The sequence below is a fragment of the Melopsittacus undulatus genome, chromosome 11 (assembly GCF_012275295.1).
Source record: "Melopsittacus undulatus isolate bMelUnd1 chromosome 11, bMelUnd1.mat.Z, whole genome shotgun sequence".
Lineage (NCBI taxonomy): Eukaryota > Metazoa > Chordata > Aves > Psittaciformes > Psittaculidae > Melopsittacus > Melopsittacus undulatus.
The window spans coordinates 10,111,987-10,136,964 of record NC_047537.1 but is presented as its reverse complement, the minus strand read 5'-3'; the positions used below and the strand labels follow the sequence as shown (position 1 = coordinate 10,136,964).

Sequence of the window (24,978 nt, the reverse complement as noted above, 5' to 3'; positions counted from 1 at the left end):
CACCCGTGAGAGCAGGGTGCTGTGCATGGGTGCTATGCACACAAACACTCTGCTCTCTCTGCACACTGTGACACTTTGTGAAACTCACTGCCACAATCTGAGGAGGAAGGGACATCTCTGAGGAGGTCAAATATGACCAGAGGCCCCTCTATAGGAGAGCTGCAGTTCAGAGCCTCATTATCTTCACTAGCCCAGTGTTCAGAGGAGAGGAGGCCATGCTCAAGCTGCCTCTTACCCTTTTCTGAGGTCATTGCCACAAATTGTTTCTTTTTGTCCTCTTGCTAGGGAGTGAATTTCCACACTTCAGGGGATGCATTAACACCTGCACGAAACCCTTCTGGCTGCCAAGAACGCTGATGTACAGAGGACATGACCAGGGATGGAATCTCTGCTCACTGGCAGCCAGGATGATACATGTCCGTGTCAGAGTGGATCAGCAGAGTCATTCCCAGCAGCAGCCCCGCAGGGCTCTCCACGGAAGCAAACCCAGCTGATGTGAAAGCTGTATTACCAAGCAGCAGCCAGGCTGGGGCAGCAGCACTGTGACTAAACCCGCAGCAGCAGGGACATGGATCCTGGCATGGAGACAGCCTGACAGCACCATTGCCTCCAGAAACAGCTCGAGACCTCTGTGTCTGCCCCCTGCCCACCACCACCACCTCCACGGGTGAAGCCTTGGCTGCTGAGTGCAGGGAATCGGGCAAATCCTCCTCAGAGGAGCATGACCCCACCATTTGAACCCACTTGGCCACCACTCAAGACATGCCAGATGTGACATGTGCCAGACTGAGTGAGGCTGACCCCATCTCCTGTCCCCCCAGCAGGCAGCACTCACTGGGGCCACTTCTCTGCACCCCCAATTGCTGCTACTCTGCGTGTCCCTACAGGTGGAAGTGACAGTGCCCTGCCCTAGGATCCCTCCTCTCCCAGCCTCCCTGCCCCTGCCTCCCACAATCACACCAACATCACACTCACAGTGGCACGACCTGGGAATGGGACCAGGGAACTCAGTGGGCATCCTTTTGTCCAAAGTGGGAGCAGCCTGCTCCTGCCTCAAGGGTGCACCACCAACCTGAGAGAGTCAGACCCCAGACCCACACACTGTGCTCTGGCACTGGAGTTACCTTGTCCATGGTCAGGAGGGACTTCACACCAAAGCTCATGCAGCCGATGAGTTCGCTCTGTCTGCAGGAGAGGCACAGACCATCAGCACGTGTGAGAACTGCCCAGGCACCAGCTCCCAAGGAGCGTCCCTTTGCAGGGAGCCCGCAGACAACCCAAACTGCCCAGTCCAGGAGCCAGGCAGTGACCAGGATGTGCCTCCCTGCCCATGCTTTGAGCAAGCACAGTGTAACCACATGGCTGAGCTGCAGCAGGAGCTGGGCTCAACATCCTGGTCCCCTCCAGCCTACCCAATGCTGGCAGGAGCTCGGCTGAGGAGGCAGATGCTGCTTGCCTGAGCAGGCAGCATAGCCTGCAAAGTGCCAGACCCTTTGCTGCTGGGCTCTCTTCCTCACTGCATTGCCCTCAGAGGTAGGGAAGGTCCTCAGCACACAGCCAGGCTCCAGCCAGCTTGGTTTAGCCAGCAGCGTAAGCACAAGTGGCTGCAGGAGTTCTAATTGCTGGTGCAGCTGCTGGCTACCACACAGCAGCAAAGCCAGCAGAGCACAACAAGGGCAGGGCTTCCTCTCCATCAGCCTGGAGTGTTGAGGTGCTTCTCCATTTGAAAGAGGTTTTGTGGCAGGCTGACAGCCCCTTACCTGGAGTTTCTCTCCCTGTTCCAGACTGTGACAAGGAGACGTTTCTGCTCATCCTCCTCTTGCACTGGGCTGTAACAAGCAAAAGGGACAGCCCATGAGCTGATGACAATGCAGGATCTTCCTCTCGCAGCCAGGGTCCCCTCACCTTCCTCAGAGCCAGATCTTCTCCATTCCCTGCACTCCCATTGCAGCATCACCCCAGACATCAACCTCCTCAAACAAGCCACTGTTCCACCAATTGTCTAATTCCTGAGACCCAACTGCACAGGGATGTGACCCCTCCTGGGCAGGCGCTGGGGAAACCCTTCAGGTTGTTCAAGAGGAAAAACAACATTGCAGAAAGACACGCATCCAACACCAAAGGGTAAATGCAAGGAACAAGCCACAGTTCATGATGCTGCGTGGTGACAGAGGTCCGACAAAGACTGGTTACTGAGCAATGCCAAGCTCTACCAAAACAGCTCCATCCCCATGCAGAGACATGCTGTAGCTACAGGAAATCCTTTAACCTTCCTCATTCATCCCAATGCCCAAGCTGCTACAGGTGCAAGGTGTAGGAAATGGAGTGTGTTTGCCCAACTCCTGCCCAGCAAGAGAGTCCAGCGTGCAGAGCACTGCTGCCATGCTGTGTGCTGACAGCTCTGGGAGCCTTCACCAAGCTCTGCCCAAAAGTCCAATGCATTTCAGCTATAAAAATCCAAAACCCAGCAGAATAATGTCTGTCACTCATCTCAGCAGCAGATCTGCTCATGCATGATGCATATTTGTTATGGATCATAATGCACAACAAACATGGGGTTTAGCTTCAAGAGGGTGCCCTAGGACAACAGCCACGTGGCCCCCCATGTGAACACAGTAATGGACAGACCAGAGCTGCCTCTGCCCTCTCATACTCACAAGAGAAAGTGTTCATGGAAGACAGGGTTCTTGCTGTCTGGCACAGTCTTTGTCTTCTGCCTGTACCTCCAGTCAGCATCTGGTACAATGGACATCTTTAGGGAGGGAAACAAGCAGTGTGTCAGTGCTCCTAAAGCCAGCCCTGGCACAGCACAGCCACTGCCATGGGTGACTGAGCCTCAAAGCTCCAGTGAGCCTGTGCTAACAGTGGATTAGATCACCCTGTGGTGTCCAGCACCGCATTACAGAACTCTCTGGGACAGTGGAGGGCAGGAAAAGAGCAGAAGAATCAAGGACTGGTGCACACAAGTGGAAGAATCAAGGACTGGTGCACACAAGTGGAAGAATCAAGGACTGGTGCACACGCATGGTGCTGGCTGGTCTCTGACTTGCACCCCTTGCAGGGGAGATGCTTCCTGCACTGTGCACAGCCCTGGGGCAGCTTGCCAATGGGACCACCTGGAGAGCCCAGAGCCACCCTGTGCTGGCCACACTCCTATCCCCACCAGTCCTCATCACCAGCGGGATGCTCCTACGATGACTGACACAGCCCTCAGCTGGGTCCTGTCCTCTGCTTTTCTGTCTCCACGCAGACACCTTGCCAACAAAAGCCATGAACCCTCCAGCACAAGGGACCAGCCACCTTCCTGCGTGCTGTGGGTGCTTGGCCAGAGCAGGACAGAGTGGGAAAGGGAAGGGACAGGCAGGGCAGAGCATGCTTGGAGAAGGCAACCACAAAATCCCAAGAAAGCATGAAGCTCTCAGAGCAAAGCCTGAGCAGAACCCACCTTCGCATAGGAGTTGCATGGCTGGTGCTGCTTTCCCATCAGACCTTTTGCTTCCATGACTGCAAAGGAAACAGAATGGTCATGCCCCAAAGCAGCAGGGAAGCACCATGGGGGTGCTCCCTTCATGTGGGGCTGAACCCAGCTCCTACCCCCCCAGGATGCTGCACACACTTCCCCAGCAGCCTGCTCTCACTGGGCACCCACTGACACGTGAAGGACCTGGACCAGGGGAAATACTCTTGTTGAATAAATATTGGTGGTGTTAAAAAAGCACCCTTTGGAGGTAATGGAACGAATTGGAAACCCTGGAAAATGGTTTTGGCCAATGTAAAAGACATTTTAGTGGAGATTAAGCATTTCAGATTTTCTTTTCCAAACGATATTTGACTTTTTTTCCCCTTCACATGGAGTTAAAGAAAAACAATTCATATGAGCAGATGCAAAACACACCCAGAAATGGTCCCCAGAAATTTCAGGTTGGTCTCTAAATCAGAGAGCTCCCACTCGTGCCACTCCACCACAGCTGTTCCCCACAGCTGCCACTAAGGTCCAAAGAGCTTAAAGCAAGGGCATGGCAGTGCTGCCCCCATCACCAGCCCACCCTGGCTCTGGGGCCACCTTGCCATGAGCCCCATGTTGATACTCACTGTGCAGCACCAGGACACGGTTCTGCACCTCGATGGACAGCTTCAGCTGGCCTAGAGGAGAGGAGAGGACAGTGTTTTCTTAGCACACAGCAAACTGAGGCCGGAGACAAGAGTCCATGGCAGCAGGGAAGTGGGAGCACCGGGATGAAACAGTCACCATGGGGTGGATTAACCCTGGTTGAACAGAGCAGTGCAGATGCTCATATCCTGCTTCCAGCCCAGATCCAACTTCCTCTTTGCCCCTCCCCTGAGCTGGTGGTGGGCAAGAGCTGCCAACCCTGCAGAAGGTGACAGTGGGCCAAGCTGCAGACAGCCTGGACAAAGGACAAGGACAAGCAGTGCCTTTGGTGGCAGGAGCACACCAGCACAGGGTCTGCTGGGGCAGCCTGCGCCAAGGCACTAACCTGGTTTTATCCATGCACTGCTGCAGGACCTGCTCCCTGCTTGCCCTGCTGCTTCCCTCATCTGTCCAGGATGGCTCTGGGAAGTGGCAAAGCCTTAAGAATCCCTTCCCAACTGCCACATCCAGCAACAGTTCCTTTCCACTGGCACTATCGAGCAGGAAGGATGCAGTGACAGCACAGCCCATGCAGCATCCACAACTGCTCACAGCAGAGCTAAGAATAAAGCCCATCCTTTGCACAGCTCCAGCTCCCACCTGCAGCTCCCACTGCCTGTTGAAATGCCCATACCAGGACCCTGAGCTCCCGCCTCTCAGCATGAGATGCAGTTTGTGCTTCCCCAGCACTGCCTGGACCTGTCTGCCAGCAACTGATTCCCAGCATTGAAAACCAGAGCAGTCATTGCCCTGTGCCAGCTCTGGGAGAGCCCCACGTGTAACCCCCGCTGAGCACGGGCACGGGCCCAGGGCAGCAGCTCTGCTCTGCCAGCTTCCCAACAGGAACACACAGGCCTTCCCATGCTCCAGCAGCCCTGCATCAGCCCTAAAGCCCATCCACAATGCTCACACTGGCACAAAGACTCAGCTGATGGCATGTGCCAAGGTCTGGGTGAAACTCCATGGCACAGAGGGCTCTGAATTCCCAAGAGGATCCCTGGGAGTTGCAGCCTGCAGCCTGGATGGGATGTGCAGATGTTAAGGGTGATGCAGGGTCTGGAATCATAGGATCAACCAGGCTGGAAAACACCTTTGAGATCATCAAGTCCAAGCTTTACCCCAGCACTGCCAAGGCCACCACAAAATCTGCATAATTGCTCTGAACCAACCCCAAACTAAATCATACCCAAGCTCGTGGAGGATTAAAACATCGAAAGCATTGTTAGCACAACACTCCATTTAGCCCAAAGCAAAATATCCCCTTTCCTTGTTTTCCAGCTTACACAACATAACAAACATGGAAACATCACTTAGAGACATCTAAACAGCTTACAAATTAAACCCCAGTTTGCAAACACACACCTAAGGACCTGGCTTGCTGGGGGGGGGGGGATAACTAATGGGATCGTTCAACCTGAAACAACAAAAAACTCCTTTTTTACTTAAAAACAAAGAAAGAACATTTAAAATCTCTCTCAGCTCACATTTGTGTCCATGTGTGTGCACATGTGGAAATGCACATCCTCATGTGCAGTTATATGCAAGTGACAGCAAGGTGAGAAAGGACAAGCACCAGGCAGGGTAGGTCAGGAGAGCTCTATTGCAGCTAACACTGATGTACAGCAGTGAGAACACTGACCCCTGTTTCACTGCCACCACAGCCTCCTGGACCATGACTGTAACCCCTCTGCTATCTCCGGATCTCTGGCTCTGTGGGAACCCTCTCACTGCTCCACTATTAGCAAGGAACAACCATTACAACTTGGGAGCAAAATGCCCCTGACCAGCCAAGCATGATGAGGAGTCAGCCCAAGGTGAATGGGCCCCAGGGAGGAGAAAAGAAGCTTTTGTGCTGGTTCTTCAGGGCAGGAGGCTCTGAACCCAGAACTGCCGTGGGAAGGCTGGGGCTGCTCAGCTCCTGGGGTAGCTCATGAGGCACAGCGAGGAATCAGGTCACACAGGACCCCAGCCTTGTGCACCGTGTGCAGGACTGCTGCTTCTGGTACAGGGACAGGCCAAGGGGAATGGCTTGAACCTGCCCAAGAGAGGGGAGACTGAGATGAGCTCTTAGGCAGAAGCTCTTCCCTGTGAGGGTGCTGAGGCGCTGGCACAGGGTGCCCAGAGAAGCTGTGGCTGCCCCATCCCTGGCAGTGCTCAAGGCCAGGTTGGACACAGGGGCTTGGAGCAGCTGCTCCAGTGGAAGGGGTCCCTGCCCGTGGCAGGGGTTGGAACTGGAGGAGCTTTAAGGTCCCTTCCAACACAAACCAGGCTGGGGTTCTATGACAGTGCCCATGACCCCTGTCTTGCAGGCTACACCAGCACCAAAGAGCTGGAAGAAAACAGGCAGTTTTGCCTTCTCCACAAATTGTCCCCAGGAGAAGTGATGTGGGAGGAACACACAACATTTTTCTCTTAATGCATTTGATCTCAAATGTCTCCAAAGCACATGAAGGGACAAATCACACATCCCAGAACATCCCAGCCAGCCCTTCTGCCCCAGAGGGATCCCAGCCTGCTCATGCCAGGGAAGCACCCATCGGCTTTGTAAAAGTTCCAGGGCTGGGATGAGAGCAGGAAGCTGCTGCTGGAAAGATGTGATCCAGCCTGAGCTGGCAGAAGGGATCCACAGCACCAGCGCCTGCACTTGGACAGAGCAGTTGCATGCTCTCAGATGCACAGAGCAGTGATCTTCCTCCAGACCTGGCTGGGCAGCAACACAAACCAAATCAAGGTAAGCTCTTGGGCTGCATCTCCACCTCGCTCCAAGACCAGAGGCTCAGAGAAACATTATCCTCTGAGTTTACCCCTTTGGATACATCCCTAACACAAACTCAGGGAAACAGCTTCAGCAGAGAGGCCCTGGCACAGCTTGTCCAGGCCACCAGTGTTCAGTAAAGCTTCATATAAATGAAAATAGGTTCAGGGAAAGGCCAAAGGGAGACAGCAGAAGAGACAACTCGCCTCACAGCAGGACCCACACACAGCTCCCTGGGTGCACACCCCATCACAGAGAGAAGGTGCCCAGGCCACCATCCATCTGGGCCCCACAAGGCTGGGAGAGGCAATTCAAGCTGATGAGCAAAGCTGGTACAAGGAGAACAGGGGGAAACCAGCACAATATGAACAAGCACAAGATGGTAATCAAACATTCCCACCCACGAGAGAAGCTGGCGAGGCTCAGGGAGGGGACATGTGAATGCTCTGCTTTGGGAGCAGCCCTGACAGGCAGGAAAAGCTGCTCCTTACTGATGATCCCTGACAAGCAGAAAATTTGGGGATCTGCTCCTGAAATGCTATTTTTTATTATAGGAAAAATGCAGGTGTTGCCCTGGCTGGGACAGCCAAGAACCATCAGTGCACGCACCAGGGGATTCTTACCAGAGGAAAGCAATGTCAGAGAGCTGCTGGGGTTGGAGGTCCCCCTGGGCACAAGGCAGAGCATCCCCAGATCACCATCTACAGCCTCTGGCCCTGGCACTCACCCTTTTGAAGGCTCTCTCTGGTCTGGTCATGCACATGGAGAGGGCAGCACTGACCCTGTGCTGCTGCTGCTCTCCTGCTGCAGGTACACACCACCACATCCCTCTCGATGGTCAGCCCATGAAGGGAACTGCAGTTGCTGAGATGATGCTTGGCCTGGATTTGGTTACAGAGCCCATAGGCCCCACAAAACTCACATTATTTGTCATGAGCGAGTTCTACAAAGACAGGAAGGTTTCAGCTCCCAGGCTAGGCTGTCCTCAGCAGATGGATGCTTCCAAACCAAAAAGGGGAAGAAGCAGCATCCCTGGCTGCCCTGGGAAGGGACACCACACTCTGCTCAGGTAACCCGCCGGTTCCCTCTCTGACAGCACACACTGCACAATTGCCTGCCCTGCTCACTAACACAAGCGGAAGCTTTGAAAGAAAACTACTGATGGGTGCCCAGTGGCACTGGGAAGGGCACCGACCTTCTGATGAGCCATCACAGAGCACAGGCAGCAGCCAGGCCATTGCTGCTGGGCCTATAGCGCCCTTCACTTCTTCAAGCCCACGCAGCAAAACTGCGACAACCCCAGAAATACCCACGGGGAGCGCAGAAGGAAAGTGGGGCTCTGCAGCTCCAGCCGCCCCTGGAGCAATTGCAGCTCCTGCCCGTCCGAGGGGCAGGAGCTGGGTGCCTGGCATCCGGCTGCTGCCGCACACCTCAGCGCCTGCAGCTTGGCTCCAGGGCGCTCCCCACTTTGTGCACTCAATGAGCCACGTTCCAGCTCGGCGCCAGCCGGGAGCAGCGCTGCAGCCCATTCCTAACCCCTGCCCATGCCTCGCTGCAGCTCCCCCCGCTTACCGAACGTGCGGAGGCAGAAGGAAGCTCCGAGGGGGGCAGCGCGGCGGGTGCAGAGGGAGACCCTGCGGATGCTCTCCGGCTCCATGGCAGGACCGCTCTAACCCGGCAGCTCCCGGAGCTGCGCCTGCCCAGCCCGGGGAGCCCGGCGGCCGCTCCGCAGGCAGGGACCGGCAGCGGGATCCCATGGGACGCGTCCAACCGCCGCCCGTTGGGACAGCGCCGCTCCCATTGGCCCCGCGGGTTTGAACAGGGACCGCACCTGCCTGAGCAAACAGAGCCGAGCCCCAGCCCCAGCCGCGTGCGGGGATGCGGGCAGCATCCTGCGCTCCCCGAGCACCCCACGGCAGCACCGGCCCGTGGCCACGCTGCTCAGTCACCGGGAATGAGCTCCAGGGAAAGGGGAAACCTTGACACGTTTCTCCTGCTCTGCAGCATGCCAGGATGGAAGTAACCCAGTGTCTGTTGGTGCCATGAGGACTGCCAGTACATGTCCCACAGCAGAACTCACAGCGCTGAGGAGATAACTGCAGGCAAGCAAAGGGGATGAGTTAAGAAAGGGATGGCAGGGCATGGGGTACCTGCTTGGTTCTCACAGAGACACAGAATCAATGAGGTTGGAAAAGCCCTTTCAGCTCATCCACTCCAACTATTCCCAGCACTGCCAAGGCCACCCCTAACCCATGGCACTGAGGCCTCGTCTCCACGCTATGTGCACATTTGCAGGGACGGTGCCTGCAGCCCTGCCCTGGGCAGCCTGTTCCAATGCCTGAGCACCCTCTGGGGCAGGAATTGTTCCTCAGCTCCATCTAAACCTGCCCTGGTGCAGCTTGAGGCCGTTTCCTCTTGTCCCATCCCTTGTTCCTTGGGAGCAGAGTCCAGCCCCTCCTGGCTCCCTCTGAAAAGGCAAAGACACGCAGCCCCCCAGCCTCACGGGATCACTCTGCAGGGCCACAGAGCTGCCCCTTCCATCACCTGGGAGCTGGCAATGCACCCACCAGCTCCGGGTGCTGCACCACAGCTCACTGGGAGGCACCCAGAGCTAAAACCACTCTGCAGAGTGGGGGTGAATTATAGAGATCTCCCACAAGGCCAGGCTGTCCCACTCTGCTTCCCACCCTCAAATCCAAGCAGTTCTGCTCCCCACAGTGCCAGGACCCCCCAGGGCTGATCCCCGTCAGCCCCAGCAGGGTGGACTTGCTCCCACACCACCTTATGCCGTAGGAAACACCACACTCAATGAGTCTGGATCCTCACGGCACTGGTGTGAGGCTGCAGGGTCCCCAGCAGCACGGGGGCTGTGGTGAGCCTGGAGCAGCCCCACAGGGGCTTTCAGGGTGGGAGTGGCTGATTCCCACTGCCTTGGGCCTGGGCAGAGGAGGGCAAGGGGAGAGCTCAGCCCTGACAAGTGAAGGTTGGAGGGACAAGGGTGCAGGCCAGCGCAGACTCTGAGCAGACATGACAGTGGATGCTGCTGTCAGTGCTGTGAGGGCAGCTTCAGTTCCCAGCCTGCATCCAAGTGGAGCAATACTAAATACATTGACCTCTCTGGGATGGAAAAGGACACAGTTTGCTGTAGATCCAGGGTGCTGGATGCACACCCCTGCCATCCTCCCCACGGCTGCCCCTCCACACGCTCCTGGCCATGAGGAGCCCCGCTGACCCACAGCCCCCCTCACACCCCATCACTCACCTTTCCCCTTCACCCGTGCATGGCTGATCTTCCTCCTGCTCCCTGAGGCTCCCCTCTGCTGCCGTGGGGAGGATCGTGCAGCCCCACATCGCCCCTTCGCCAGGGGCAGATGCTCCAGCAACTGGGGACTCTGCCCTGTCCCTGCCAGGGGAAAGAGGAGATGAGACACAGGAGGACTGGGAGCTGTGCACAGGCTCTGCAGAAGGGTACATCTGCACCTTGCCCCAGCCTTCCCCTGCCTGCTCTGCTGCCAGGGCCCCTGCACTGAGCCTTCACTGGCCAGCTCTGCACAGACAGGACACATCTGCCCCCACCATCACCCCACTGCTCAGCCCTGCCTGTGTGCAGACAGGAGACGAGGAATGGAGATCCCCAGCTCCAGTGTCACAGCAGAACAGACCCATGCTCACACACAGAGTGTGTGCCCCAGAGGCTCTGCTCAGCACCCTCATTGCATTTAAAACAGACAACCAGCCCCATCAGGGCTTCATTAGTCCATAAGCAGCTCCTTAGGACACTGGAGATGCTGCCCTGCCACTGCTGGGTGCTCAGGACAGTCCTGCCAGGCTCCAGCTCCAGCCCACACTGATGTGCTGGGGCTCAGAGCAGCAGGGAGGCCCCACACCAGGAGGACCTGGATGGTTCCCTTGGGGCCAACACCCTGCAGATACAGCAGGTACAGTGGCTCCAGTCTGCCCCTCCTCACCCACAGCCATCAAACCACCACAGGATCCCATCTGATAGAGGAAAGTGCACAGACCCAGAAATGGGAGCCTTCAGAGCACAGAGCAGGGGAACCTGCATGGCTCAGTAGCTCTTCAGGACCAGAAACTTCTGCCCAGGCTTCTCCCACAGAGGTGAGCAGTGCAGGGTTAGTGCAACACAAATGTCCTACGCTGCCCTTATGCAGAGCAATGGCAAACACAGCCTGAGCTGTGGAGTCTCAAGTGAATCCTCCCTATGAGGGCAGAGCAGCATCCCTCGTCCATGGTGTGCCCATGATGCACACCCTCTATCCAAGCAAGCAGAAGAGCCTGACCTGTGATTCTGGTGCTGAAGGGAGCCCTGTGAAGCCAGGATGTGTCACTGTGGCAGGGTGTGCCAGGACACACAGCACCGAGCTCAGTGCCCCCAGGTACCCTTAACATCCCCCAGCTCCATTGACACAGCCCGTAGCCCTAGGGGCCTGGTGCAGAGGCAGCAGCTTGGAAAGGCTGTTTGCTCCTAGAAAACCTGCCTTTTCCCCCAGAGCTTGACCCATTCTCTGGCAGGGGCACAGGTCTGATTCAAGTGAATTTACACCAGCAAAACTGCCTGAAACTGCAGCAACAGAAGAGACAGAGTGAGCAAGGGAGGGATGCTCAATCCATCACTGCCAACAGACACCTAATCTACCTCTGCCATAAATCACAATGTGTCAGAGAAGACATGGATAATGATCTGGAAGTCTCCAAAGGCCTCCAGACAAAAAACATGGCTCTGTGCTGACTGCCACACACAGTGATCCCACAGACAGCCAGTTAATGCCATCACCGTTATACTTGCCTCTTAAGGTATGCAGAGCCTGTGAAGGCCTTGCAGGACTCTCTGCTGGCAGCTCCCATGCAAAGCTCCTGCCCCATGGTGGAAAGGAGCCAGATGCCTCCTGATCCCTCCTTCACACAGCACAGCAGGATGTAAGGTGGGTGATGTGCAGCTCAGAGATCAGTGGAGCAAAACAGGCCCAGAGCTGACTGCATTTGGGCTGCCAGAATCACCTTCCTGCTTAGGGAAGTACCCGCATCCATCCCCACGGATGCTGAGCTGCTGGAGCCTCCTGCATGCAGAGGAAGGAGCACCAGGCTCTGTCATGGGTGAGAGCTGTCAGCACCATTGAACTGCTCTCCTGCTGCTCAGCTTCTCAGCAGCAGTATCTGGGAGCACAATGGGCTCCAGCTGCCCCCACCACAGGGACACAGAGCTCAGGGTGGGATGATGAAGGAACCCAAGCAAAGAAGTGATTTAGTCTGTAATTGCTGCTCATTCAGCACAGCAGAGGCTTTGCTGCCCTAATCAAGACGCAGGGGATACACAAGCCCTGCAGCACAGGTAGAGCCAGAGCACCAGCAGCCCCACAACCCTGGGTTTCTCAGCAGCTCCAGCATGCTTTTCTAATAACGACTCTGGATTTGAGTACAGGGGGAGATGGATCCCCATTTCCCAGCAAGGCTGACAATGTCAGCAGTGTGGGAGGCAAGCAGAATCCCAGACTGCTTTGGGTTGGAAGGGACCTTAAAGCTCCTCCAGCTCCAACCCCTGCCACAGGCAGGGACCCCTTCCACTGGAGCAGCTGCTCCAAGCCCCTGGGTCCAACCTGGCCTTGAGCACTGCCAGGGATGGGGCAGCCACAGCTTCTCTGGGCACCCTGTGCCAGTGCCTCAGCACCCTCACAGGGAAGAGCTTCTGCCTAAGAGCTCATCTCAGTCTCCCATGGGCCATCACATCCTGCAGTTCCCTGTCCCAGCTGCCCAAGGAGATCTTTGCACCCTGGCATTCAGAAACACATCCCCACAGCTGCTCATGCTCTCCCTGTAGACCCAGGTACAGCCAGTGGAGCCTTCAGCTCCAGCACAGCTCACCAACATCAGAGCTCATCCAAACCAAAACAAACTGAAACCAGAGGTGTCACATCCTTTACCACATCTTCTGACATGCAAGAGAACGCTGGACACAGAGCCAGGGAGGGAATGAACCCCTTCAACTCATCCTCACAGGCAGCACTGGCAACAACCCTGGAGAGGAACCAAGTCACAAGTATTTCTATTACAAAACATGACAGGAGCTCTCCCTTCCTCTGGACAGGGAGGGTCTGGGGATCCCTCAGCACCCCAGCCCTGGGTGTGCAGAGGAACCTCCCAGAGGCTCAGTCCCCCCTCTTACAGCTGCATCTAACAGCAAGATCACACATGGAGGTTCCCAGAGGAGAGGCCCCAGGGTGGCTGGGGTCACTGTCAGTGCTGCTGTCACCTCCTGACAGGAGGGTTGAAGAAGGACCCTGCCACTGTCCCCAGCATCCATTCATCCCTCATCACTTCCCCCAGAAGCCCTGAGCACCACAGACACAGGTAAATGATGTCAAAGTTGTCCTGGACAACAAGGAACCAGCACACAGGTGGGATGGGCACTGCTCAGGGGTACAGGCTGCTTCAAAGTGTTCCTCCCTTCAGGCTTATCAAAAGCTCTTTGTTGAGCTGAATCCACTTGCTGACATTCCCAGTGATCTCCATGTGCCACCCATCAAAATTAACACTTTATCCCAGCAAATTTTACCTACCCCAAAAAAGTAGTTTGGGATTGCGTGTTTCAGCACACAGCATCCCCAGCCATCAGTGACCAGCATCTCTCAACCCACAGCACACACAACACCAAGCAGTCCTATGGGGGAACAAGCAAACCATCCTCTTTGCAGTCCCAGGTATCCTGAACCACTGTTAGTGCAAGCAGAATGTGCACCAGCCCAGCCCTGCCATGTCCCTATCTCCTTCAGCACAGTCCTCACAACAGCATCAAGGCTGTGGCTTGTGTTATTCCCTGTGGCACACACAGCAAGTGGTGAGAGATGTTTGACGTGGCCTTGTCTCCTAGGAGCTGCCCAGGCTCACACAAAGCCTCCCCTCTCCATGGAAAAATGCTTCTAAGAGGCAAAAGGAAAGACAAACAGGTCAGTAACATGCACTGTCTCTATCTGGTCTCACAGGTTTGGGTAAAGCAACCCCATGAGACAGGAGGTTTAAAAAGAGTAAACAGTATTAGTAAAGAACTCCAGGATTCCAAGGCCACGGGAGTCCCCACGCTCCCCTCCCAGAGGGTTTGCTGCTCACTGCAGAAATCACTCCTCTCAAACCCAGCGGATTCCAGTCTGCTCCTTCCTGCAGCACAAGGCACCAGCAGAGAGCCCTGAGACCAAATGGGATCCTGCAATGAGCAGGACACCTCCAACACCCCACAGAGCATGCGGGAGCTCCAGTCCCTCATCTCCAAACACGATGCAGTGGTGCCAACCAGGCACCTGCACAGCCATGATCCCCCCACCCCGCACCCAGCAATCACCTGAGCACTCCGGTGTGATTCCCAGCTCTCCCAGCTGCTCCATGACTGCACGTGGGACGATCGCTCTCTCCAGCCACCTCCAGGCACCAGCGCCCTGTGTCCAGGCTGTGGTTTGGCTGCCACAAGCCTTTGACCTTGGCACCACAGGTAAGATCTCCCCTATGTAAATGTCCCAAGGGAAGGGATCAGAGCTCCAGTCCTAGGAAGTCACCAGTTAAATGGTATGTTGGGAAGAGATGGTGGTGGCAACAGCCCCCTTCCTGGCTCCCAACAGGGACAGATCAACTCTTTGTGCTTCCCCCCTCACATCCAAGCCCCTGGGGACTGACCTTAACCTGCCTTCCCATTGGAGTCTGCAGCAATCTGCACATTCAGCTGCTTGGCCAGGGAGTTAATGGCTTTCTTTTAAAATTTAACACATTCTCAGTCACAGATTTCAGTTTCCCAGCACCGGGATCTGCCTTTGGCTGGAAATTCAAACCCAGACACGTGCCCTGACAGTCCAGGCAAAAGGGTAACGGACACACACACCGAGCCCACAGGGTTGAAGCTGGCTTTGAGACTAAAGAGATGAAATCAGACTGGGGAAAATCACCTGGCTTCCCATGCGGTGAGAGGAGCGGCACAGAAAGGGCCTGGGCTGTTTCTGGGGAATGCTGAGAGCAGACCCTGGCATTAGTGTGGTCCCATGGTACCTCAGCACTGTCCCAGCAGTGGGAGTGCTGCAGCCCCCTCTGCCCCAGGGTCTAGAGCAACACCGAGTCCAGGGCACTGCTGGGCTGCTCCTGTTCCTGACACCACTGCTGCAGCCAGCACAGCTGGGTTGTTCCAACAAGTGCCAGTGGAGAATCATAGGATCAAACAGGTTGAAAAAGACCTTTAAGATCATCAAATCCAGCCTTTACCCCAGCACTGCCCAGTCCACCACTAACACATGGCACTGAGGCATCAAATCCTAGACTGAAGGGACCTCAAGCATCATCTGGTCCAACCTTTCTAGGCAAAGTGTGACCTAGTCTAGAAGTCCCAGCACCCTGGACCCAGGGTTCAGTGTTGGGGGATCCTCCACTTCCCTGGGGAGATTATTCCAGTGGCCGATTGTTCTCACTGGGGAAAATTTTCCTCTTGTGTCCAACCGGAATCTCCTCAGGAATAACTTGTGCCCATCACCCTTGTCTTTTCCATGGGACCCCTTGGAAAAAGAGAGTCTTCACCTTCTTTGCATGGTGATGAGATCTCCTGGAGCCTTCTCTTCTCCAGGCTGAGCAGTCCCAGCTCTCTCAGCCTTTGCTCACACACAGCCCAATCCTGGGATCTTATCTGTGGCCTTCCTCTGGACCCTCTCCAGCCTGTCCATCTGTCAGCACCCTGCTGAGATACCAGAGTCTGTGTGATGTCCAGTTTTACAAGAACCTTCTCTTTGCATCTTTATAGGACTTGCTGTGTTTGGAATCTCTCACCCATAGCTTTGGGTTACAAACTTCTTCATCTGATCCCTTCTCTAAATCTCTCTCTGCCCCTTCCCCCAAAGTGAACACCCTGAACACACAACAGGACTCACCCACAGTGATTCTGGTCTCTGCACTGCGGAGGTGCTGCTGTTAGAACTCAGGCTTAAAGCATGGCCAAGCACATGTAGGGCAGGCAAAGGGTCTGTAACAAATTCCACGTGGGCAGGAGCTGTTACAAACCAGGAATGCAGAGCACAGAGCAGTCTGCGTGCACAACTTCTTGTCCCCTTGCCCATCTTTCAGCAAGGCCAAGCTTGCTGAACTCAAAGCAGTTCATTTTGTCCCTCACCCCTTTGTTACTGCTAAGGCTAAACTGTGGCCAAAACTGCTCACTAAGGCAGCCACAACTAGGCTGGGTTTGTATTAGAGCTACTCCATCAGCTCCTCTCCATGAGACAGTCACAGCAGAGAAACAGATGGGAGAGCAAGAAGCTCTTCTTTTATCTCCAGTTCTTGAGGATTTTCACCTGTGTTGAGCACTCCAAGCCTGCAGTAACTGCCTGGCTGATCCCTTGACTGTCCTGGGGCTGCTTAACTCCAAAGGGATCCCTTTGAAGCACAGCAATGCTTCCTGATAACTCCAGAAACATCCTGTACGAAACATCTCCTGCGGGGCCAGGCAGAGCCTCCCACTGTCACCCTTTATAGTGAGGAAACAGCAGCCACACAGGAAAGTGGCAGTGGGAGCAACCCCTGGGTTAGCCTCAGCAGCACAGCAGTCCAGCCCTCAGAGGGCTGAGAGCAGATACTGACCCCATAGCACCAGTGGGTCACAATAAACTATGGTTTTCACCTTTTTACCCCCCTTTTTCCCTTTTGCCATTCTAGCCTGCAGAGTAACAGTAGGCTGAGCACACCCCTGACTTAGGAACATCACTCAAACGCCTCACAACTTTACCATGAAAAGGCTTTGTCCCTGGCTTTGCATTTCTTTAAGGCAGTGGGATTTCCACAGGCAGGGTTTTTAACACATACCTGTCCAACAGGCTTTAACCTAAATAAAAGCACAGCTTAGACAGCACTACACAAACTCACAGCACCATCTGTTCCATGTGCTCTGTACCCCTGATTACATTAGTGAAGAGTAGTAGTGAGATATTCCAGGTCTCTTAGAGGTTGGACAGGGCTTGGAGCAAGCTGCTCTAGTGGAAGGTGGCCCTGCCCATGGCAAGGGGCTGGAACTGGATGAGCTTTAAGGTCCCTTCCAACACAAACTACTCTATGATGCTATGAACATCCAGTTTCCTTTCTGCAGCAGCTCTAGGACAGGTTACATCTGACAAAGAAGTGGACCTAGGTCAAGCAGAAACATACATAATAAATACAGTGGAAGCAGAGCGTAAACTGCATCAGCAAGAGGTGAGGAACAGCAGCAGGGATCACCCAGTCCCACAGGGCACAGGAGCAGCCTCTGCCACTTAGAAACTCTCATGTGAATCTTAGATACTCACTGGGACTACACGATCCCTGGTCTGTGAAGCTGAGTCCCTGCTCTGAGCCCTTGCTGCTTTGTACATGGGACTGCGATCCAGCTTTCCTGAGCCTGCAGTGCTGCTGGGATTGCTGGATTTGGACAAATGCTAAGGATACATCTGTGGCTGGCTTGTTTTAATGAAATAAAAATAATATAATAATCAAGCTGGCTCTTCAAAAAGTTTAGTGACACTGCTCCCAAAAGAGATAGGTTTCAATATAGCGAAAGGTCTCTTGGGAATGATGATTTTGGCCTTAGGATGGTCACCAGAATCAAAGTAATTAAGTTACAACAGCTCAAAAAGTCACTGCCTGTCACCTGAGCTGAACTGAGTGCAGAGTCTGAAGCTACCTGAAGCAGCTGAGCTGCTGTCAGCTCACTGACACCAGGCACCTGGCACTGCTTTCCAGGGCTCCACTGTTCAACCTCCCAGAGCCAGGCCAGCTCAGTAACTTGACAGAAATAAGTGTTTGTGGTATTGGCAAGCAAACAGACTTGGTCAGGGCATCTCCTGGGGGAGGACAGAGATCAGGAGCCAGAAATGGCTCAAAGTTGCCCTTTTTGTTGGAAGAGATCTTCTTCACCCTCTGGTGAAGCCCCACACTTTGGTTCTCCTGTACTTCTGTGTCCAGATGAAACTAATGTAGTTGAAGGCTGCTGCTGAAAGGGCAGCTGCCCTTTTTCTCTCCCCTAACTACATGATACCGACTGCCCCCTTTTGCCTAAGCATGGGAGCAGGCACATGGAATCATGGAATCTCTCAAGTTGGAAGGGACCCACAAGAACTATTGAGTCCAACTCCCTGCTCCTTGCAGGACTACCTACAATTAAACCATACAACTAAGAGCACAGAGCAATGCTCCCAGAGTTCAGGCAGGCTTGGGCAGAGTTCCCTGGGGAGTGACCAACAACCCCTCAGTGAAGATCCTTTTCCTTACAGAACTCAAGGAACTAAAAGCAAACATATGGGGTCAGACAAGATCTGTGCAGCTCAAGGTCCTGTTCCATGTCAGAAGTGGGAAAACAAGAACAGCATAAGACAGTCTCCAACAATAGTTGTTGGAGACAATACCCCTTAGGACAAGGGGTAATGGGTTCAAACTTAAACAGCAGAGGTTTAGATTGGATATAAGGAAGAAGTTCTTTACTGTGAGGGTGCTGAGGTACTGGAATGGGTTGCCCAGGGAGGCTGTGAATGCTCCATCCCTGGTGGTGTTCAAGGCCAGGTTGGACAGAGCCTTGGGTGACATGGTTTAGTGGGAGGTGTCCCTGCCCATGGCAGGGGGGTTGGAACTGGATGACCTCAAGGTCCTTTCCAACCCAAACTATTCTATGAGTCTATGACTTTCCACTATAATAGGGTCACCTTGAGTTTACATTTTGCAGCCATAGGAGTTGGATCCCATTGGGGTGACAGCACACCAGGAGTTCAGCCTCGCTGTGGCCACTTTAAGCCACCCTGTGAATTCATTTGTATTCTGGCTCATTTGGCAGAGCATGGCCTGGTTACTGCATAATAATGATCATGTTCTCTGCAGTCAGACAGGCAGTGTCCTTCCTCCAAGTGCAAAGCACTCACTTCTACAGTGTTATTGAAGAGCATGAGGTTCCTCTGTCCAGGTGAGATAATGTCTGACCCTGCTGCAGAGTTCAGGCCTGGAAAAATAGGTCTTCCTGAAGCACAATACAAAGAAAAGCAAGATTCATGGTGAAACGAATTCAGATGAACAGTCAGAAAGGCAGCTCAGAGCTTAGCCTACAGGTTTCCTTTGCAAAGCACCTTCCAAAATGAATTAACAAAGCCAGCATTAATGTAATAGCTGGTCCACGCAGCTGAAAATAGCTCTGCCAATGGTACACTCAATTTGCCCAAGTATCTTTCTTAGGTCAGAGAGGAAAGAGCACTCAGTCAGAAGAATTTTAGGTTGGCAATGTTTTGATAATCAAAACTGATGAATTAGTTTATGGTAAAAAAAAGGACCCCAGGAAGATATTTTAAGGATGAAACAGCTTTATTTGGAGGCCTTAATCAGAGATGATCTAACCTTAGAAAACCCAGGGCAGGAAGAGAAGCCTGCAAGTGGTATATCCAAGGCAGCTCACTCCCCTGGGAGCTGGGCTCCTAACTGCAGCACCTGTTTTGTCTTTAGGGAAAGACAGAATGATTCCAGACATCACAGTTAGGTCTGGGGACAGATGCACTTGGAAGGCTGCAAAGATGCTGCGAGTGCTGGAGCAGCTCTGCTCTGGAGCCAGGCTGAGAGAGCTGGGCTGGGGCAGCTGGACAAGAGAAGGCTCCTGAAGGGGAGACCTGAGAGCAGCTCCAGTGCCTAAAGGGGCTGCAGGAAAGCTGGAGAGGGGCTTGGGACAAGGGCCTGTAGGGACAGGACAAGGGGAATGGCTTGAACCTGCCCGAGGGGAGACGGAGATGAGCTCTCCATCACACAGTAGTGACCAAACCCTCCAAGGAAGAACAGAGCCCCCTGTGCACACAACTTGCTAGGAAGGGCCCAGCCTTTGCCAGGGAGCAGGGGAGCTTTGGACCATGCCCCTGGCTCTGGACTGGCATCACCCCTGCTCCTGCTGCACCCCTTCACCAGACCCAGCACCACCTCGCTTGGTTCTCAGACCAAAACAGCTCAGTCCCTGGCAGAACAAAGCAGAAGGAGCCAGAGCTGCAGCACTGCTGAGGGCTCACAGCACCCAGGAGCTGACACCAGCAATGGGCTCCATCACCCACTGCAGCACCACACCCCCAGGAGCCATGAACCACGTGTGTTAACAACAGAATGTGTTCAAAGGAGCTAAAAACGAGACTCAGGAGACAGCACCTGTACACACAGGGATGGTCTTTATTAATGCAATCACTGTAACTGGGAAGGACATCAAGACCTCACAAGCCTTTTGTCAGGTCTGTCCTTTATGCCGTCCAAATGCTGTGTGCTATCCCCAGCACACTGTTAGGTCTAATACAAATTGTTGCCTACACCTATAAATGAGCCTCCTGTCTCTATCCCCACTGTAGGAACAGTGCTCTTCATACTGGGAAACATACACTTGCTGTGGGAAGAAAGCTGCACTGCCCATCACTGCTCACAATTGCAACTATCAGCCAAAACACGTAAAAATTAACCACAGAAATGCTGGTTTGTGCTGGAAAGGACCTTAAAGCTCCTCCAGCTCCAACCCCTGCCACAGGCAGGGACCCCTTCCACTAGAGCAGCTTGCTCCAAGCCCCTGTGTCCAACCTGGCCTTGAACACTGCCAGGGATGGGGCAGCCACAGCTTCTCTGGGCACCCTGTGCCAGCACCACAGCACCCTCGCAGGGAAGAGCTCCCCGATAAGGAGCCGCTGACCCCGGCACATCCCGCCCCTTCCCCGCGCCCGCTCCTCTCCCTCCCCGCCGCCGCTTCCGCCGCCCATCACCCCCCGACGGCGGCCGCGCTGCCCGCCGGGAAGGGCCGGGAACGCCGGGAAGGGTCAGAGGGCAGCGGCTGAGCGCGGGCTTTGGTGCGGGCGAGGTACGGTCGGGCCCGGCTGCACCGTGACCGTCCCGGCTTGCCCGGCTCCCTCCGGCGTGGTCCGGTGCCTGCCGCGTGCCCTGCAGGAGCCCCGGCATGGCGGAGAGACCGGAGGACCTGAACCTGCCCAACGCCGTCATCACCCGCATCATCAAGGAGGCGGTGGGTGCCGGGCCCGGGGGCACCGGGCTGGGGAGCGAGTTCCCCGCAGGCTGCACTCAAAGGGGCTCCGTGAGCTGCGGTTTGGCTGCTCGGAACGGGCCCAGGCCCGGCGAGGGCTGCGGGAGGGGCAGACCCAGGCTGTGACCCCCCGAGCCCCGCGGTCCCGCTCCGCGGCGGCAGCGCAGGTCCGGGGCATTGGGGCTGTGTCCGGGCAGCGAAGGGAAGCGGGTCCTGGTGGGCGCGAGGAGTAATCCCCTATGGAGGGTGCTGAGGCGCTGGCACAGGGTGCCCAGAGAAGCTGTGGCTGCCCCATCCCTGGCAGTGTTCAAGGCCAGGTTGGACACAGGGGCTTGGAGCAGCTGCTCCAGTGGAAGGGGTCCCTGCCCGTGGCAGGGGTTGGAGCTGGAGGAGCTTTAAGGTCCCTTCCAATACAAACCAGGCTGGGATTCTAACCCCTGTCACGAGAGGTCTGTTTGGTCTCAAGCGTTGAGCTGTGGCCTGATGGATCCAGATGTGCCAGGGATCGGGCTGTGTTGGGAACCTGGGAGCTGTCAGACAAATTGCCCTGAGACAGTGGTCAAACCCATCCCTGATCCAAAAGTGTCTTTGCTCCTGTGTACCCCACTGCATTTAGAAGAGCGCAGTCAAACTGAGGTTGGTTTCCAGCTGGCATCAAAGTTGCTGTGATAGTGACCGAGACCAACCTTTCACTTCCAGTTGTGCTGAGTCCTCCAAATGCCTTAATGGGGCCAACACGTGAATTATGCAAGTTTAAGTCATTTCCAGCAGCTGCTGATAAAAGTTGAATTTGTTTTTCAGCTTCCTGATGGAGTCAACATTTCCAAGGAAGCTCGAAGTGCGATATCTCGAGCAGCGAGTGTGTTTGTGCTTTATGCAACATCATGGTAAGAATTTGTTGCACTACATAACCAGTGGTGTTGATGTAGCTGAAGGTGTCCCTGCCTGTGGCAGGGACTGACCTGGATGAGCTTTAAGGTCCCTTCCAACACAAACTAGGTTGGGATTGTCTGTTTATATCAACAAAACAATCTTTAGTGCAGCCCAGTTTACCAGATCACAGCAGCAGGGTTCCAGCCGCGCTTCACTCACCGCAGGGAAAGTAGCTTTGGGCTCTGGACATGAGAACCCTCCCTGCCAGGAACAGGAGGGGTCCCGGACTGCCATTCCCTTAGAACACAGCTGCCTGGCCTTTCCCAGGAAAGGGAGGAGCTTTTGATTCCCTCTCCAGGCTGCTCCCCACACAGTGGGAGCCTGCCTTGTCAGCCCAGAGGACCCAGCAGTTTTCCTTGGGCAGCTCAGATGCGGTGCAAGCAGTTGCTCCCCTGGTGTTGGGTATGGAATGGCTTTGTAAAATTGTCACCCTGCAACCAATGTTCTGACTTGCTCCTTCTCCCTGGCTGTGGAAAAGGTTCAGCCAACAAGCAGCCAGTGTAGACAGAGAGGTACATTCAGCTGCCAGTAGGAGATTCAAAAACCCCAGATGTTTGAAAGATGGGATTTTTTTCTTAAGTTGCTTGTGACTTTGACAAGACTAAACTAGAGCCAGTTACCAGCTCCCTCTCTTTTACTTCTCTTTTTTGACTAGTGCAAATAACTTTGCCATGAAAGGGAAGAGGAAGACCCTGAATGCTGGTGACGTTCTCTCTGCCATGGAGGAGATGGAGTTCCAGCGATTTGTAGCCCCTCTGAAGGAATCACTGGAAGGTACCGGCCTCATTCACATGGGGGGACTCTGTAACACTGAGCCCTGTTTTCCTCAAGCACTGGACAAGCAACACTTACTTGCCTGTCTTGTTTCTCTTCTCTTTGCCCAGCATCCTACACTGCCTGGGGATAACTAATGTGCGCCCTAACAGGACTGGGATAACATTGTATGTCACAACTGATGAGGATTGAGAAAGTCTCATCTGCTGTCACCCCCCTATTATGTTTATCTAAGGGAAGCCTTAGGTGCTGCCTAAATGTGAGCTCCTGCATCCTTTTCAGCAGGTTTCTGCTGAAACTTAGCCTGATTTCCTGGTCAGCACAGCTCAGACAATAGGGTGAGTGGCTGCTGTGGGGTCACTGCTCCTTTGAAGCGGCCGTGGGACTCCAGCTGCTGTGTGGTTTGTGCCGTGGGGACACCAGTGTGTCATCTTTCAGTGTTCTCTTTCTCTCTCTTAGTTTACAGGCGTGAACAGAAAGGAAAGAAAGAAGCAAGGAAAGACAAAGACAAGAAGGCAGACTCAGAGGAGCAGGATAAGAGCCGAGAGGAAGAGAATGATGACGATGATGAAAGGATGGATGAAGAAGAGCAGAATGATGAGGAAGAGGTGGACAACTGAGCTCGCTGATGTGTGCAGGGGCTGGGTTTTTGTCCAAGGGCTGTAAACGCTGTAAATCAACTCTGCTGTGTCCCCTCTTGCTTCCAGTAGAGCTTTGCTCTGCTCCTCTACAGCCTCTTCCTTTTGGCTTTAACTTGTACATAAAGGACTTTGGCTAAAGCTTTGCTTGGACACGAGGGACTCCTGCTAAGGGTTTTCTGATGGAAGGACCCCTCCTTCCTGTGCTCGAGGGGCTGAACAGTGACAGGACTGAGCTTTTCACACTGGCTTGGCTCTGAAATAGAGGACAGAAGGAATACTTGGAGCAAGAACTTGAGAGACCTGAATAAGCTCATTAAAGCATGTTGGGGGCTGAACCAAGTAGGTCATTAACCCTTTGGGGTTTAGAATCTCCCTGATGATGTTAAGGGGCTTGGAAGCTGAATACTGAAGCCTTTATCCCCATTACTTGCTTTATTTTCCTTCATTTTCTTGCATTCTAGCTATGCCTTTTCCTCCTGCTGTATCTCTTTTCAGAGCTGTCTTTCAACCACACCGGTCATATACAGCAATGAGGTTTGACTGCACAAGAGCCAGTGGCCCATTCACCTCACTCACCCAAACCAACGAACTTCAGAGCACTTAATGATGTAAAGTGATACTGAAAGTGCTGTTTTGTGTCTTTAAAGCCTGAGAGACCACAGGAATTCTATTTAGGATCTGAATCAAAATGAACAGTGGAGCTCTGTGTCAGGGTGTACGGTGGAGCTCACAGTCTCACCTACCTCCCCTGCAGAGCTACAGCAGGTTCAAATGGGGTAGAATAGAGATGGATCTTGTTGGCTTGAGTAGGTTTTTCTCTTTACCCAATTGGAATGTGTTGATTGCCTCACAGGTCCTTCCATAGCCTTCAACAACCATCCCAGAGGCACAGCCTTGCTTCGGGCTTTGCTCTTGGGCTGCAGCGTCAGGCCCAGGGCTTTCCAAATCTCCCTCATGACAGATGGACTGAAACAAGCTGTGTGTGTTCCTTGTACTCATGTAGGTTCGTGCTTTTATACTTGTTAGTTTTGATGCCTTTCTCTCTGAGAATATCCATTAGAATAAGGGCCCTTTGGGGAAAAGTGCTTTCTTAGTTGAGCTTTTTGAAGACTGATAAACCCAATGTTTGAACTTAACTAGGGAAACCTGGGGGCAGTTTTAGGTACGTTGAAGTGAAACCCATGAGTTTTGCAGTTTTAAAACAGCACTTGTGAGGAACAGAACATCCTTTTCACCACGAAATGGAAGCAGAACCACCCACAAGAGCTTCCCACCTTTGTGCCTTCCTGGCACACACAGAGCCCAGCTCTGGTAGAAAACTGAACCAACGAAGACTTTGTGCTGTCTGGCTCCTCCTGACGCACAGTCAGATGAACAGGCAGAGCTGACACAGTCTTCCCAAGATCCCCAGTGACAAAAGGCCTTCCTGCTAGCTCTTTGTCCTTTTTTCCTCTCCTTTCATATCTGGGTGCATATTCTGGAAGGGAACAATATCCAAATAAAAGCCAGACGTTTTTTACACAAGTGAAGTCTCTTGCTCCTGTCAGTAATGAGTTTGTGGAGAGGGCAGAAGCAAACTGCTGTTGATGGAGTGTCTCACAGTGAAGTGAGGCTGGAGGCTGCTGCAGCCCAGACCTGGAGTCAGGGGAGGCTTGGAAAAACCTTCCTGGAGCCTTCCAGTTAGCAA

General features: G+C 54.0%; 2 protein-coding genes across 2 annotated transcripts in view; one reads left to right on the top strand and one right to left on the bottom strand.

The window, feature by feature from the left end:
- RGS3 (regulator of G protein signaling 3) overlaps positions 1 to 8,562 on the bottom strand; it is a 69,089-nt gene extending 60,527 nt beyond the window's left edge. The window contains exons 1-6 of the mRNA XM_013129980.3: positions 8,478 to 8,562; positions 4,093 to 4,143; positions 3,446 to 3,504; positions 2,658 to 2,752; positions 1,761 to 1,829; positions 1,125 to 1,185 (exon numbers count right to left, since the gene is read on the bottom strand). Of these exons, the coding sequence (XP_012985434.2) occupies positions 1,125 to 1,185; positions 1,761 to 1,829; positions 2,658 to 2,752; positions 3,446 to 3,504; positions 4,093 to 4,143; positions 8,478 to 8,562 (420 nt within the window). The remainder of the gene's footprint in view (positions 1 to 1,124; positions 1,186 to 1,760; positions 1,830 to 2,657; positions 2,753 to 3,445; positions 3,505 to 4,092; positions 4,144 to 8,477) is intronic.
- Positions 8,563 to 20,835: 12,273 nt separating this feature from the next.
- Positions 20,836 to 24,820, top strand: POLE3 (DNA polymerase epsilon 3, accessory subunit). The gene is made up of 4 exons (XM_005140676.4): positions 20,836 to 20,925; positions 21,745 to 21,830; positions 22,532 to 22,650; positions 23,110 to 24,820. The coding sequence occupies exons 1-4, from the start codon at positions 20,860 to 20,862 to the stop codon at positions 23,268 to 23,270; spliced, it is 432 nt and encodes a 143-aa protein (XP_005140733.1). The 5' UTR covers positions 20,836 to 20,859; the 3' UTR covers positions 23,271 to 24,820.
- Positions 24,821 to 24,978: the final 158 nt, after the last annotated feature.